The sequence below is a fragment of the Dermacentor albipictus genome, chromosome 7, assembly GCF_038994185.2.
Source record: "Dermacentor albipictus isolate Rhodes 1998 colony chromosome 7, USDA_Dalb.pri_finalv2, whole genome shotgun sequence".
NCBI lineage: Eukaryota > Metazoa > Arthropoda > Arachnida > Ixodida > Ixodidae > Dermacentor > Dermacentor albipictus.
In genome coordinates this window covers 29,308,208-29,321,705 of record NC_091827.1, presented here as the reverse complement: position 1 = coordinate 29,321,705, position 13,498 = coordinate 29,308,208, and the positions used below count along the sequence as shown (strand labels likewise).

The 13,498-nt window shown below is 46.2% G+C and overlaps 1 protein-coding gene across 2 annotated transcripts in view; it reads right to left on the bottom strand.

Moving 5' to 3' along the window:
• Nucleotides 1-13,498, bottom strand: part of stnB (stoned B) — a 44,619-nt gene that overhangs the window by 13,929 nt on the left and 17,192 nt on the right. For both annotated transcript variants that reach the window (XM_065450975.1, XM_065450976.1), the window contains exons 3-4: nucleotides 10,328-10,585; nucleotides 8,704-8,878 (exon numbers count right to left, since the gene is read on the bottom strand). In XM_065450975.1, the coding sequence (XP_065307047.1) occupies nucleotides 8,704-8,878; nucleotides 10,328-10,585 (433 nt within the window). The remainder of the gene's footprint in view (nucleotides 1-8,703; nucleotides 8,879-10,327; nucleotides 10,586-13,498) is intronic.

Sequence of the window (13,498 nt, the reverse complement as noted above, 5' to 3'; positions counted from 1 at the left end):
TGAAAGAATTTGAGCTAAACTAGTAAGCTTCGCCGCAGTGCATCTGTGTTATGCGGTGAAGCATACCAATACTGAAAGGGGGCCACTGTCACGGGACAAAAAGCATTTCTTATACAGGTGTGCATGCACCATCTGCGGTGACAGTAAGAGCACCTAGATGCCTCATCAGCATACTGACAGCCATTCAGAGCTGTTTCTGATGTTGCCACAGCGATTTCAGCCCTCATGCCCACCCACCATGCGTGTCTCATATGTGAGCCGTTAACGGAGCCAAGTATGTGTTCCTTAAAGGGACACTAAAGGGAAGCAATAAATCAGTTTAGACTAATGAAGCATTGTTTCAGAACCCTGCAGGCGGTCATTTCAAAAAGATAGTTTGATTATTAGATGAGAAAATTAAGGTCCAAGTATCAGTATTTGAATTTCGCGCCGAAACCCCAGCGCTGGTACGTCAGCGTGACGTCAGGGATTTCAAAGTATGTTTTCGCATTTGGGCCGCGTTGGCTGAGTAAAGGTTCCCAAAACTTACCATGTTTAATATTTTGGTCCTTTAGAACACAATGTAGTCAATCTGTACCTCTATATTTAATCAGTAGGCCCTAGAAGATGCCACAAAAGTCTATGACATCACAGCCACCAGGTGCAGGAACTTAAGTAGGCGTCGCCACCCGTATTTCGTTCTTGCGCTTTTTCTGGCTTACCAATCGTCTTATCGTTGTAAGAGTGGTGTTTTTGGTGTTGTAGAAAGGTAATCTACTGATGCAGAAGAAATCATTTTTCACTTTAGTGTCCCTTTAATAATGTGCGGATGTATGCGCTGTGCACCGAGAAGCGGAGAAAAACCACCAGTGTTATGGGATAACTAGCGAAATGGAAGGTGGTAAGATGAAAAAAAAAACAGGAAATTGAGGGGACGCTTAAAGCCAACAAAAGAGTGGGGGTCTATATTGTTGCGCCTGTGTCCACCAGAGCCATCACAGGGACATTATCTACAAGCACGCGCACTTTGTTTTTCAGCATCAACACAGGAGGTATTTCTGTCAGTAGCACGTCTCCAGCGACCTCACCTCCATCGGCCGCGCTAGCTAGTTTTCCGGTGACGAAGGGGACGCGGTGCGACGCAGCGGTGAGGGAGAACGGGGAGCACGACGTTGCGGTGGGGGTGTCAAACTTCTGTCAGATGCTGGGGAGCGATTCCGGGAGCTGTTCGGCCAATACTCATCGCCAGACGATACGTGTGCTGGCCACGGGGCACCGTGTGGCCGTTCGGAGGGCCGAGAAAACTCTGACGGCTGGCCATACCACGTGGTCATACGCTGGTTGCAAAACCGCGATATATGACCCGGGACGCCACAGGAATAACACACCGGGAGAGGTCGAAACCTTGGTCGTTCGTCGATGAAGCGGACATTACCATTTTCCCGCGTGTAGTGGGTTGGTTCGTGGTGTGTGTCACGAGGATGCATCGGGCGTCGAGAAGGCGTGCGCTGAGTGCGTTGGTCATAGCGCGGAGTCGGCGGGCGTGTTGTCATCCTCGACTGTGGGGCTGCGCTGTACTCCACGGCCGCTGCGGTAACCATCGGTTGCCAAGGGGCCGAATGTTGCGCCGTCATAGCCTCTCGCGACGTGTACACGCCATGGTGGTCAACAGTCGAATGCAACAACCCTTCGCGGCGGGAAAGTTCCTCGCGGACAATCTGTCGGATGGTTGAAGGAAGGTCGAGGCAAGGACTCGTGTCCACACTGGCAACCGTCGTAACGTTTGCCAACCGACCAAACTTTGGCGCAATCCGACGCATCTTGAGCGTTTCAAAAGTTCTGCAGTGCCGAATGACGTCGGACACAGAACTGAGGCTCTCCTTTCCAATTAGAAAATTGTAGACATCCTCAGCCACTCCTTTCAGCAAATGTCCAACTTTATCTTCTTCCGACATGCGAGCATTGACCACCTTGCACAGCTTTAACACTTCTTCGATGTATGTTGTGCATGTCTCACCTGGTAGCTGCGCCCGTTGCGACAGTGTCTGCTCCGCACGCTTCTTTTTGGCGACTGAGTCCCCAAAACACGCCTTTAACTCGTCAACAAAATGTTCCCACGTCGTAAGCGCGTCCTCGTGGTTCTCATACCACACGAGGGCGGTATCGGTCAGGGAGAACACCACATTGGTGAGCTGAGCGGTTGGATCCCACCCGTTGGATTTGCTCACTCGTTTGTAGTGGACGAGCCACTCGTCGGCATCTTCCCCCGCTTTGCCTCCGAAGGTGGGTGGAACTCGGTAGTATGGCAGTGGACTGCTAGGCGCTGCCCTCGGAGTGGCTCCTTCTTCTGGCATGTCGAAGATGGTCACGGCTGATGGCGGGAGGCCGGCAAGTCGACGGCTTCGACGAAGCTGCGGCAGTGATGGTTCCGTTGTCGTTAGCGGTACCCCGCACCTCCACCACTTTGTTGCGCGCGAAGGAGACCGTTTGTAACCCTTACGGATGAAGGGGACCGTTTACTTTAAGTCGCGAAGGTGAGCGCTAGAGCGGTCAGCTGGTTTATCCACTGAGCGTCGTCCTCTTCTTCTTTCCTCCACTCGGGACCGCAAGCACGTTCACTGGTCTTCGTTTTTTTCATGCGTAACAATATCTAGACGCGAGTTGTGTTCGCTGAAGGTGCGGCCAAAGATGACGACGTCGTCGAGGTAGCACATGCAGATGTTCCATTTCAAGCCACGCAATACAGTGTCCATAAATCTTTCGAAAGTTGCCGGAGCGTTGCACAAGCCAAATGGCATCACATTAAATTCGAAGAGCCCATCAGGGGTTACAAAGGCAGTCTTCTCCTTGTCGTCAGGATGCATCGGAATTTGCCAATAGCCGGATCGTAAATCTACTGAGGAAAAGTAAGAGGCGGAATGAAGGCAGTCTATTGCGTCATCAATACGTGGGAGTGGGTACACGTCCTTTTTTGTTACAGCATTCAAACGGCGATAGTCGACGCAAAATCTCCAAGATCCATCTTTTTTTTTAACAAGAATCACTGGAGCTGCCCATGGACTTGCTGACTCTTATACGACTCCCTTTTTCATCATTTCATGCACTTGTTCGTTGATAATCTGGCGCTCTGATGGTGAAACACGATATGGCTTTTGTCTAATCGGATTTGCCGAACCCGTGCTGATGGTATGGCGCGTTCGAGACGCAGGGATTGCAGGTATATTGTCCTTCTGCGCAAAGTCGAATACCGAAACGTGCTTCGAAAGCACACCCACTAACGTTCGGCGTTCACTCGTGCTGAGCGATTTATTTACCATCGACAAAAGGGCCGTTTCCGAACTGTGGCCATCGGGTTCTTCCGGCACATCTGTAAGGTCAGCCACTGATAAGCACGCGTGTTCCCTGGCGAAGGCTAATTTCATGCCATCTGATAGTATAACGGGCTCCTTAGAACAGTTTACGGTCCATAAGCCAGTGCGTCCGCCTTTGATCGACACAACACAATGTGGCACCAACACATTCTTCTTCATACAGTTAAAGTGCATCGGTTCTACGGTAGCTTCGAAGCAGTCGGAATCGGCGCCGCAACAGACAACGGGAACGCAAACGGTAGATGATGCAGGTATGACCGTATCACCACAAACACACAGTGCAATTTCGCGATCTACAGGGTTCTCCAGGAGTCCTGATGGAATCCTACCACTTAAGAATACTTTTCCTGTGCGGCAGTCGACAGTAGCACCACACTCCCGCAAGAAGTCCATGCCGAGAATAACATCATGAGTCGACCGAGGAATAATTACAAACTCTGTCGTAATAACATGGCCTCCCAAAAATACGTCAGCACTACACACACCAATAGGTCGCAACGGCTCACCACTCACTCCACAGAACTTTGAATCTTCGTCCCATTTAAACAAAACTTTTCGCCCTAACACGTGTTTAAAAGAGACACTCGTGACCGAAATTGTTGCGCCTGTGTCAATGCTGTAACAATATAAAACCCCGAAGGCTTGCCAGTAAACTTACAAGGTGCTTCGGTGCTCGTACTGTGACCAGAAATGTCGCATGTGGGTGCGCATCTAAAGGAACACATGCCAAGTCCTGTGACAGTGACAATTTCTCGCTTGGTATGCTTCAACGTGCGACATGTATTGCAGTGAAGCTAACTTTAAAACAATGGCTGTGGCTTAGCTAAGGTTAAGCCCAGGATGCGAAGCATACTAGCCTTTATTTTAACGCGACAGCGTTAAAATAAAGGCTAGTATGCTTAAAAGCTAGTATGCTAGTATGTGTCGTCGGCGTCGGCTCAGGCGCTTGCTCAGGCGCACATTTCGTTGTCGCGCCGAACGCTGCGTTGCTCGACGCTCACCGCGTCCAATGCGGGGGGCGATGCCGCGAGCGACGGCGCGAGTTGGAGCGCCGTTTCTCCGCTGTCGTGACGTCACGGTGTCACGTGGTATTCAAGGCGACACCGCCGCACCTGAGGAGCTGGGTTGAGCCCTCGTAATATGCTTCGCATAAAACAAATACTATCAAGTGAATCAACGGCATGTAACAGCGTTTTTTTTCCCCCTGCCTTTTGTTTAATTCGACCCGTCGGATAGTTCGACTAGTTTTGTCCATCCCGTCAGGATCAAATAAACGGAAGTCGTCTGTATTGTGTCCTTGTCTTCTGACACATCTGTACCACTATGCTATGACTCTTAGTGCTGAACGTAGCAATACTTGAAATAAACAAATAAATACATAAATGAACAAACAAAACAAACAAGCAAACAAAACATGGCTTCCATACAATCCACTGTGTTTGATATTCTGCACTCGAATGGTTCTGCAACCATTGCATACGGAACAGTTGCCAACAACTTTGCAAGTTCATCCTGCGATGCGTCCAAAGTCTCCTGAATGCCGAAAAATGCATGATGCAAAATTGCTTATTTTTTACACCTAAGCTGTTGTCCTCTCGTTGGTCGCAATTTTTCAAGTCCACTTTCTTGGGCAAAAAACGTGGGCCAATCCCAGAGGTAGTGCAATACCGAGTCAACCCGCAGCAGAGGTGAAGCAGGTTTCAAGCACTCGGCAAAGTGACGCGAAAAGTGTGTATATTCTTTGGAATCATGTATACAACATACGGTATTTTCGTCAATAAAAAACAAGCTCAAAACAAGCATCCAAACCACATATTTGATGACTAGTGCGCGAGAAATTCATAAGGGCGTTCTAGGCAACTTCTCGATGCATGTGTCCGTGGCGTAATACATCAAGAAGCGGAACAGAACACCATTATGAATTTCTCGCGGGCTAGTCGTCAAGTATGTGTTCGGATGCTTTTATTATGCTTGTTCAATATCAGGCTTGTGTACTAGAGGTCCTGTGTTCGCACCCTGCCGTTGAACATTTTTAACAATGTTTATTTGTTTATTACACAGTACTTTGCTGAAAATGATGAGTTTACAAAGTCATAAAGTGCCTTGAAGCCAGAAGGATGAAGTTTAGGGAAATCCATGTACTTCCCATAATTACCATGCTGGCTGAACCACCCCGATTGCAGCTCTCATAGACACTCCCATTGCTGCACTGCTATAGGTAGGCCGTGCAGAACCGGGGTTCCCGAGTAACCACAGCGACCACAAAGGGATTACCGCTACCATTACTCTAAATGGATGGATGGATGGAAAACTTTGATGAAGGTCCTCAGGTACGCGACTCAGCACGCTGTGGGCAGCTCCCACGTTGGAACAGTCAGGCCATGCCCGACCGCCGGGCTCCGAGGAGGACAAGCGGAGAGCCACTTGTCCTCATTAATTTGTTCTGTGCCTCGTAACAAAGGCCAACACCAGAGCATATGGCCTAGGCTAGCTAAGTCATTGCAGTGCCTCCATGAAGTAGTGGCATAGGTGTCGGGATAAAGCTTGTGGAATAAAGCCAGTCTGGGATACGAGCGCTCTAAAGTAATAAAGCATTTCATACACCCATCAGCAGGTGTAGTGATTTTGTAACAGCTTTTCTGGACATCCGTTTCCACAGAGCCGGGATGGCGAGTCCGTTTTTTTTTGAGTGAGCTGCCATAATGAAAGCGGCACGTGGTTACAGCCAAGCTACACAGTGACTTGTTCTGTTGCAGTCTTGCGATGACAATGGCAATGATGCTGGCTGTGACAGCAGGCTGTTGCCAATGCCACAAATGCAGTTTCGGTTTCGTGTCTGAATGCAATGAACAGGAAGCTTTCTGGTATACCTTCACGGCTACATGGTGGAAGTTATAATTGAGTAAATATGGTACGTGAGGCGAGGGTGAGAGTATGCCTAGAAAAATAGGGTCCAGGATGTGGGGAAAGAGGGCCTATGGTGCTATGGTTGAGGACTAATACATGTTGGTGGTTTCCTCAGATGAGAACAAAGTGTAAAAGGGGTAACACATGCACTTTGTTGCCATTTTGTTACCTGCTTTGTCTAACTGCTTTTAAATTCCAAATATCCGTAAACATACATTTCCTCATAGCAGTATGAAAAGTATTTCCAGGAGAGTGCAAAGTAAACAAAGTAAAGGTCAGGGATGAAAAAAAATAATAAGGGCAGTTGCCCAACCTCTGCTGATACAGGAATACTGCAAAAGAAGAGCATCAATCATCCGACACTGCAGCCGTAGTTACAGTCATGAGTCAATCCGTTAATTGTGCAAGCATAACCAATGGAAAATGCTAACAAGTGGAGTTACAACAAATAAGTGAAATAGGCAGGTTATGTAATGGCCATTTCAAATTTCTTCATAACACCACTAATGATGACTGCTGATAAAAGTAATGAATGGGTACAAACGGGCAAATGGGAAGAGCATCTAAGGGCACTACAGAAATTATACGGCGAAGAAAACATGAAATCTGCAGGTGAATGAATGGGTTCAACTAACATGGAGCTGGAGAAGTTTGGAGACATCTATCAGAGTCGTCGGTGCTGCTGTGTTCATGATGGAGAATAAGGGTATTAAACGCAAGTGGTATGGCAGGAATTATTCGAAGCAACAGGTGCATGAAGCCGCTAACCTATTCTTCCTATTCTGCCCTTACAGTGACTGCACATATTCCAGCTTGCCCTATTAAAGCGCCACTCCTACAAATTTCATATCCTTTACATATGTTTTCTGCACAATTACAGTAGAACCTTGCTGTTACGTTTCTCGTTCATACGCTTTCCCGAGTAAATTGTCACTAGAGCCCTGTCCCTACAAAAGGCACATAGACAGCTAGATATTATAATCCCTTCAGACATGTCATTGTTTCAACAATGTTGCTGCATAATAGTATGTTGCAACCTTGGTGTATAAGTGTGCCATCTATAACATAATAAATCTAAATGAAAAATGTCAACCACTTTAAACATCCTAGCTGTGCAATGCTGACCACCACCAACATACACTTTTGATGCGCCACAGTCGATCTGAGAAATTTCCTAATTTCCGACACTTTTGACAATTTCTGACTTCGCCTGCATGACCACGTGCCAATTTAGCCCCAGAAATTACCGAAAATAGCCATATTTTGGTTTTAATGTGTTGCTGGCATGGTCATTGGCCATGTTGTTCGCTCCTCTTCGAAACAGAAACAAGTGAAGCCTAGTCAATCCAGTAGTCAAAGACTGCACCCAAATTACCCGAACAGCAAGACAAGCTAAGCCACCAAGTGTTGAAAAGCTGCATCATCTACATGTACCATTTATTACGAGAGTTCTAATGGGTCCAGCATTTTTCATTTGAGTGTTAAATTGTCATACAGTCCTGGGAAACCTTTTAAAGCAGTTTCAAGTGCCGCGAAGTCTACTTTCAATGCATGTATCGACGAGGGTGCTGATTAAGGAAAAGAACCACCGGACAATAACTGTTAGGAAGAAACCCGCAGTCATTCAGCTATCGGAGTTCAGTCGACCTTGGTCATGTCGCCAGGGGATGCATTGACAGCCCTTTCATCTATCCATAGTGATTGCATGAGAATGGTTGAAATAGGTACAGTACTGACCAGGTCGCAGACAAGCGTAAGTACGCACAGTAACGTGCTGACAAATTTGGGCCATATTTTGAGACAATCACTTTAGAAGATGCTGCTTTCAGTTTTCTAGCAACAGGCACATCGGCTAGCGACAGCAGTCCTGGCACTGCGATAAGACAACGCTGCTGCACCAAAGTATGCCACTGCTCGTAGACACCAATGCGTCGAGCGCTAGTCCCGCAAAAGTGAAGGTTTCCCCAAGTGACCTTATCTGCCAAACCAAATACTTTAGACTCCAGCTTATTTGGAGTTTAGGTAGTTCCCGACAAGTCTAAATTAGCTGTCAATGACTGTAAATCCTTTAGAGGCTGAGCTGTGCATAGTGTAGTATTAACATTCAACAGCATCTTAGCATAATACATTTACTGGGTATTGCATTTTTTTCTTGCAGGACCATGGAAAACATATTAGAGGGGTTCTACTGTCTTACGAAATATTGTAAGAAGTCTGTATGAGTTCATCATTTAAATATAATACAGAAATCTTATGAAATCAGTAGAGTGAATGGAGAATGTTCAAAAGAGATGATATTCCACAAGTATACGAGGTAACTCTGCCAATAAGGCAAAGTGTCTCAGTGAATGAATAAAATAAACGAAGAAGCAATGGGCGGTTTGCAACTACTTCAGATACTCATACACCTCTAAAAAGGCATACGCAAGGAAAGTGTCGTACTCACCAGAAACAAATGCAAGGAAGAAGACACGCACACGAGCCTTTTGCTTCCACACGTGTCCCGTCCTGTCCTGCTCAACAATAAACTCATCCTGCACAGTCACCTGGATCTCTTCTGTCTTGTACGTAAGTGCTCGGTCTCGATGGATCTGTAGCCGGAACAGGGCATCCTCCACAACCTGCATAGTGTTAGGCTGCATTATGCTCAGCTGTTGCACGATGTAGTCATCATCATCCAGGTCACCATCATCCAGGTCACCATTTATTAAAGCCCACAGCAAGTTGGTCATGTGACCATTCCTTTAAGTTGACCCACGGCAAGGACTTCTGTCACACTAGTGCCAAGTGAAACAGCAGTTGAAGCAGCAACTTCTTTATGACAGAAAAAAAAAACTCCGCTATATCCACTGCTTCACAAAGACAACAAAGCAAGCTCTACAATTGGCTTCAAAGGCTTGTAAAATGAAGGTTCTGCAAAAAGTCACGTTCCAGGCCTAGTTTCAGCTTGTGGCTGGTCACATATGCTAGCATGGCAGAACCTCATTACAACATGGTTGAACCAAACATGAAAATACCTTAATTTTATTCAATATTTGTTATAAACATACGATATACTGGTTAAGTACTAATATTGGCAAGAAACACCATACAGTTACTTTGCTATGTCCGATAATTCCTTATGACTATATTTGCTATATCTAGGTTTGACTGTACCGGTGCTAAGTCCGAAATCCAAGCTGTGTGCCTAACCATGGGTTATGTACAGCTTTTTTTCTCAGATCTGTGCCCAATAAACTTACGTCACCAACTGAACACACCTCCTGTGCCACCTTATATTAGAAATTTTTATACACGCCTGCAAGCCAAAGTAACATTTTGCAAAGGCTCGTCCACTACAGTGAGTGCACAGTTTGCAGTCACTTATACCAAAGGTAAAAAGCAAGTAAGATGTTACTGTTTTCTATTCCCCAGTGTAAACGGATGAGAATGTGGTACTTCCTTTGGGAGTGCCCTTACTCGTCCGCGCTTTGTCTTCGTAGCTTTCCCCTCACTGGCATAGAAAGTCGTCCGCGAGCATAGCTCAATCTTAGAGCACAGCAGTCAAGGACGAGGAATGCTAGGCATAACGTTAAGAGACTGAAAGGGAGCGGTTTGGATTGGAGAGCGAATGGGTATTACCGATATTCTAATTGACTATGGAGCTGGACAGGTCATGTAACGCGCAGGTTAGATAACCGGTGCATGATTCGGGTTACAGAATGAGTGCCAAAAGAAAGGAAGCGCAGTCGAGGACAGCAGAAGACTAGGTGGGCAATGAAATTTAAAAATTCGCAGGTGCTAGTTAAAATCGGTTGGCGCAGGACAGGGTAATTGGAGGTCACAGGGAGGGGCCTTCGACCTGCAGTGGACATAAAATAGCCCGATGATGATGATGGTGGTGGTGATAACACAGCATGCACACTGTGAAAGATGCGAGTTTGACTCCCACCCGAGGCCGGTTGTTTCTGTCCTCTTTCATTTGCCTTTTCCTTACTTCTACGTTTCAATCAAAAAGAGAGCAGTTAATTTCCCCCATGCTTTCCCTGCCTTCATTGTCTCTTGGCTTCGCGCAGTTGCATGTAACACACCTGGCAGAAGCTCTTGAGGTCCTCGCAGCTCTGGGTGCCTAGCTTGAGCAGCTGCGAGACTTGGGGCGCATGCTGCAGGGGCAGGCCCAGCTTGGCAATCTGGCCCATGGTCGTGACCTGGCCCTGCATCACCTTGGAGATCTGGCCCGGACGCACACCCACCCGCTCCTTATAGAACACGTACTGCAGCTTCACCGTGAAGATCTTCCCATAGGCGTCAAACTGCTGGGCACCCATCTCGGACAGTGAGTAGCAAGCCTGCACATCGGGCATCATCGTTTTGTACAGCAGACGACAACCTTACAAAGAACATAGCGCATAACAGCTAGCAGACCAAAAAAAAATCATTTTTTTAATGTATCGCTGCTTGAACAACTAATATAGTACAATAGAGCCTCCGTAAATGAAAATCATCGAAACGGAACAGCCACTAATTTGGTTGGTTTTTATATATGGGTGTTGAAAAAAACTTCTGTCAATGGAAATCCAAAACATTTATAAACACAAATATAGATAAAATACAAATGTAGCATGGTCATGGTGGTGCAGTGGAGGCAATGGCATAGACTCATACCCCAGTATGAAATACCGAAAGGTACACATGCAAGCAGAATCTTTTGACGCTGCATCTAGCACACAGAAACCTTCTTTCAATAGAGAGCTTTAGATTAGCATTCAGAAGCAAATATAAACACACAAAGAAATACTATCATGCTCGTTGCACATGCTCTGTATGCTACTGTATCCCTGTGGCTTACATATGCTAACATACATTATTTGGCGAGATTAACCTACATAATGTTCACATACGCTAAGAAATAGCGTTGTAAAACATGACGGCACCCGTGGCTCCCACTTCAGTGCAGATTGTCGCAACAACTTCCCTCTCGCTGTCGCTGATCACGGATAAATGAGGAGTTAAGCTTTAGCTTCCTCACAACTTGACTGACTCACAAGTTATGAGTGGCTAGCGTGCTGGATTTCTGAGATCATTTGGCCATTCTGGCATTTTCAAGCCTGACAAAACGCCTCGGCATATGAATGGCAGGATGCGTGCTAACAGACAGTTTTGTCTCAGACAGGTTGGACATGAGGCACCAGATGGCACATCGTCCACAAACGTTTTCGTTACATTTGCTTTCCCATACATTAAACTAAAATGCCCTCAAGGCATTCTCACCACAGCATGATGTGAAGTACTTGCATTTAATGTGTGTAAGGCACTGAATGCTATTCCAATCTCCGTATTCTAGAATGTTTCTCCACTCAGCACTATGTCCTGAATCAAGGAAGTAGATGACAGCGCCACCCTTCGACAGTAGTGATCATAGCTCTGCACTGCAACTCCCTGGCAATTCTTGAGAAGCGTAGGGTCTTCTCTAGCCGAGGCGGTGCTTTGCATGACTCCATGGAGTGGAGGTAGAGGTTCTAGTCTTGATTCATATGAGAATATGAGGGTGAAGCTGTCTAATGAAAGGCACTATCCCATTTATCTGCTGGCGTCAATGTATCAGCAGTGCAATATCACCATCAGACTAGTCCTAACTTTTTTTCTTATTTTTTACAAGGTGGGCCTTAACAAGAATGTTCCTGACATTGTTGAGCACATCAACACCAGATATCAGCACCTGCAATGGCTTGCAAAACTAAAACAGATGGTTTAGCTTTCTAATGTCGCCACATGGGCGAAAAGATGTCAAGAGCAGACTGCCGACATGTTTGATGTCCACTAGCTGAGCGAGGAAATGGTAGGACAAATTGAATTTACCGCATTTTCCTGTCTGTAAGTCGCACCTTTGTATAAGCTGCGCCCCTCTCAAAATGCCCAAAAATAGTATATAAGTTGCACGGGCGTATCAGATGCACCAGTTCATTCAGTAAGCAACTTAAAAAAATGCAGTGCCATTTCTCTTCATGAACACGAGTCACGCGCAAGCATATCTTTGCCATTCCTATAGAAATGCCAATGACATGGACACTCCAGGCACATTTGTGCCACCGTGGTCGCCGCGATGTTTATTATAGAGTCCATGGGCGATAAAATCGTCCCCGCGTGCCATGTGCTGTATGTGTGAGTGAAAGCATGTGACAGTGAGTCGAATTGCGCACAAGGGTGCAAAGCACCGTATCTTGAAAGCAATCTGCAGATGCGACAACTTCAGAGTCTGTCGACTTGAAATGGGCCTGCTGCCACATGCATTGCAGCTCAATCCTTCTCGCACGGCACTTGGCAACTCGATCACGAAAAGAACCCGCCACCTCCGTAGCGTGCACACAACCCATAGAAACTGCTGGAGGTGGTCAATCCAGTGAGCTTAGCATGCCCATTAGCATCCAACCCAATTTTTACAGAATTTTTATAGGGGGAAAAGAAAGAACATATCTAAGTGCACCTTTCTATAAGATAAGCCGCTGAAAAATTAAGAAAGGAACACGACTTATATACTGGAAGATATGGTAGTTTCTTCCAGTTAGCAACGAAAGGCCTACCTTTCACATCAAGAAGTCACCATTTTTACATCAAGAAGTGACTGCAAGCACCACTCAAACCTGAGCACAGCATTTTTCTTTGTTCTTAGAATGAAACAGCCTGCAGTAAGATCTGCACATGAATGTAAATGCCTTCATATTAAAAATTCCATCATCTCCCCCATGCCATTGGCATGGAAGAAGGTGTCACAGACAGCACCAATAAAACTGAAGGAAATTTGCCACAGGGCAAGGAAAAGCAGCTTCTCAAGTGGCAAACAAGCAAGCTCCACATCAACCGATAGTTTGAATGAGCAACTACAGTATAGCACTGCGATTGTAAGTGGCAACTTACCTAAACTTACAGTTACACCCCCCCACCTCCTACAGTGCTTGAAATGGCTTTTGACTTTAACCTTATGATACTCAAACTGTGGATTTGCAGTATCACGTTACGTGCTTCAACATTTGAACATCCTCCCTGGCTTTCTTCAGCAAGAGCGCAAGAAAGATGGGTGCTTAGGTTTGGGAAAATACAGTACCTAACATTTCCAGGCATGCGAGCATACTTTCACAACATAGTGATGGCCAACAACCAGTCAGTGTGAAACTGCATCATGAATCAAACTCTTTATGGGCAAACTTGTGCCAAGAAAAGCAATACTCAAAGCACAGTAATAGCGGTGAGCACAATCGGTCATC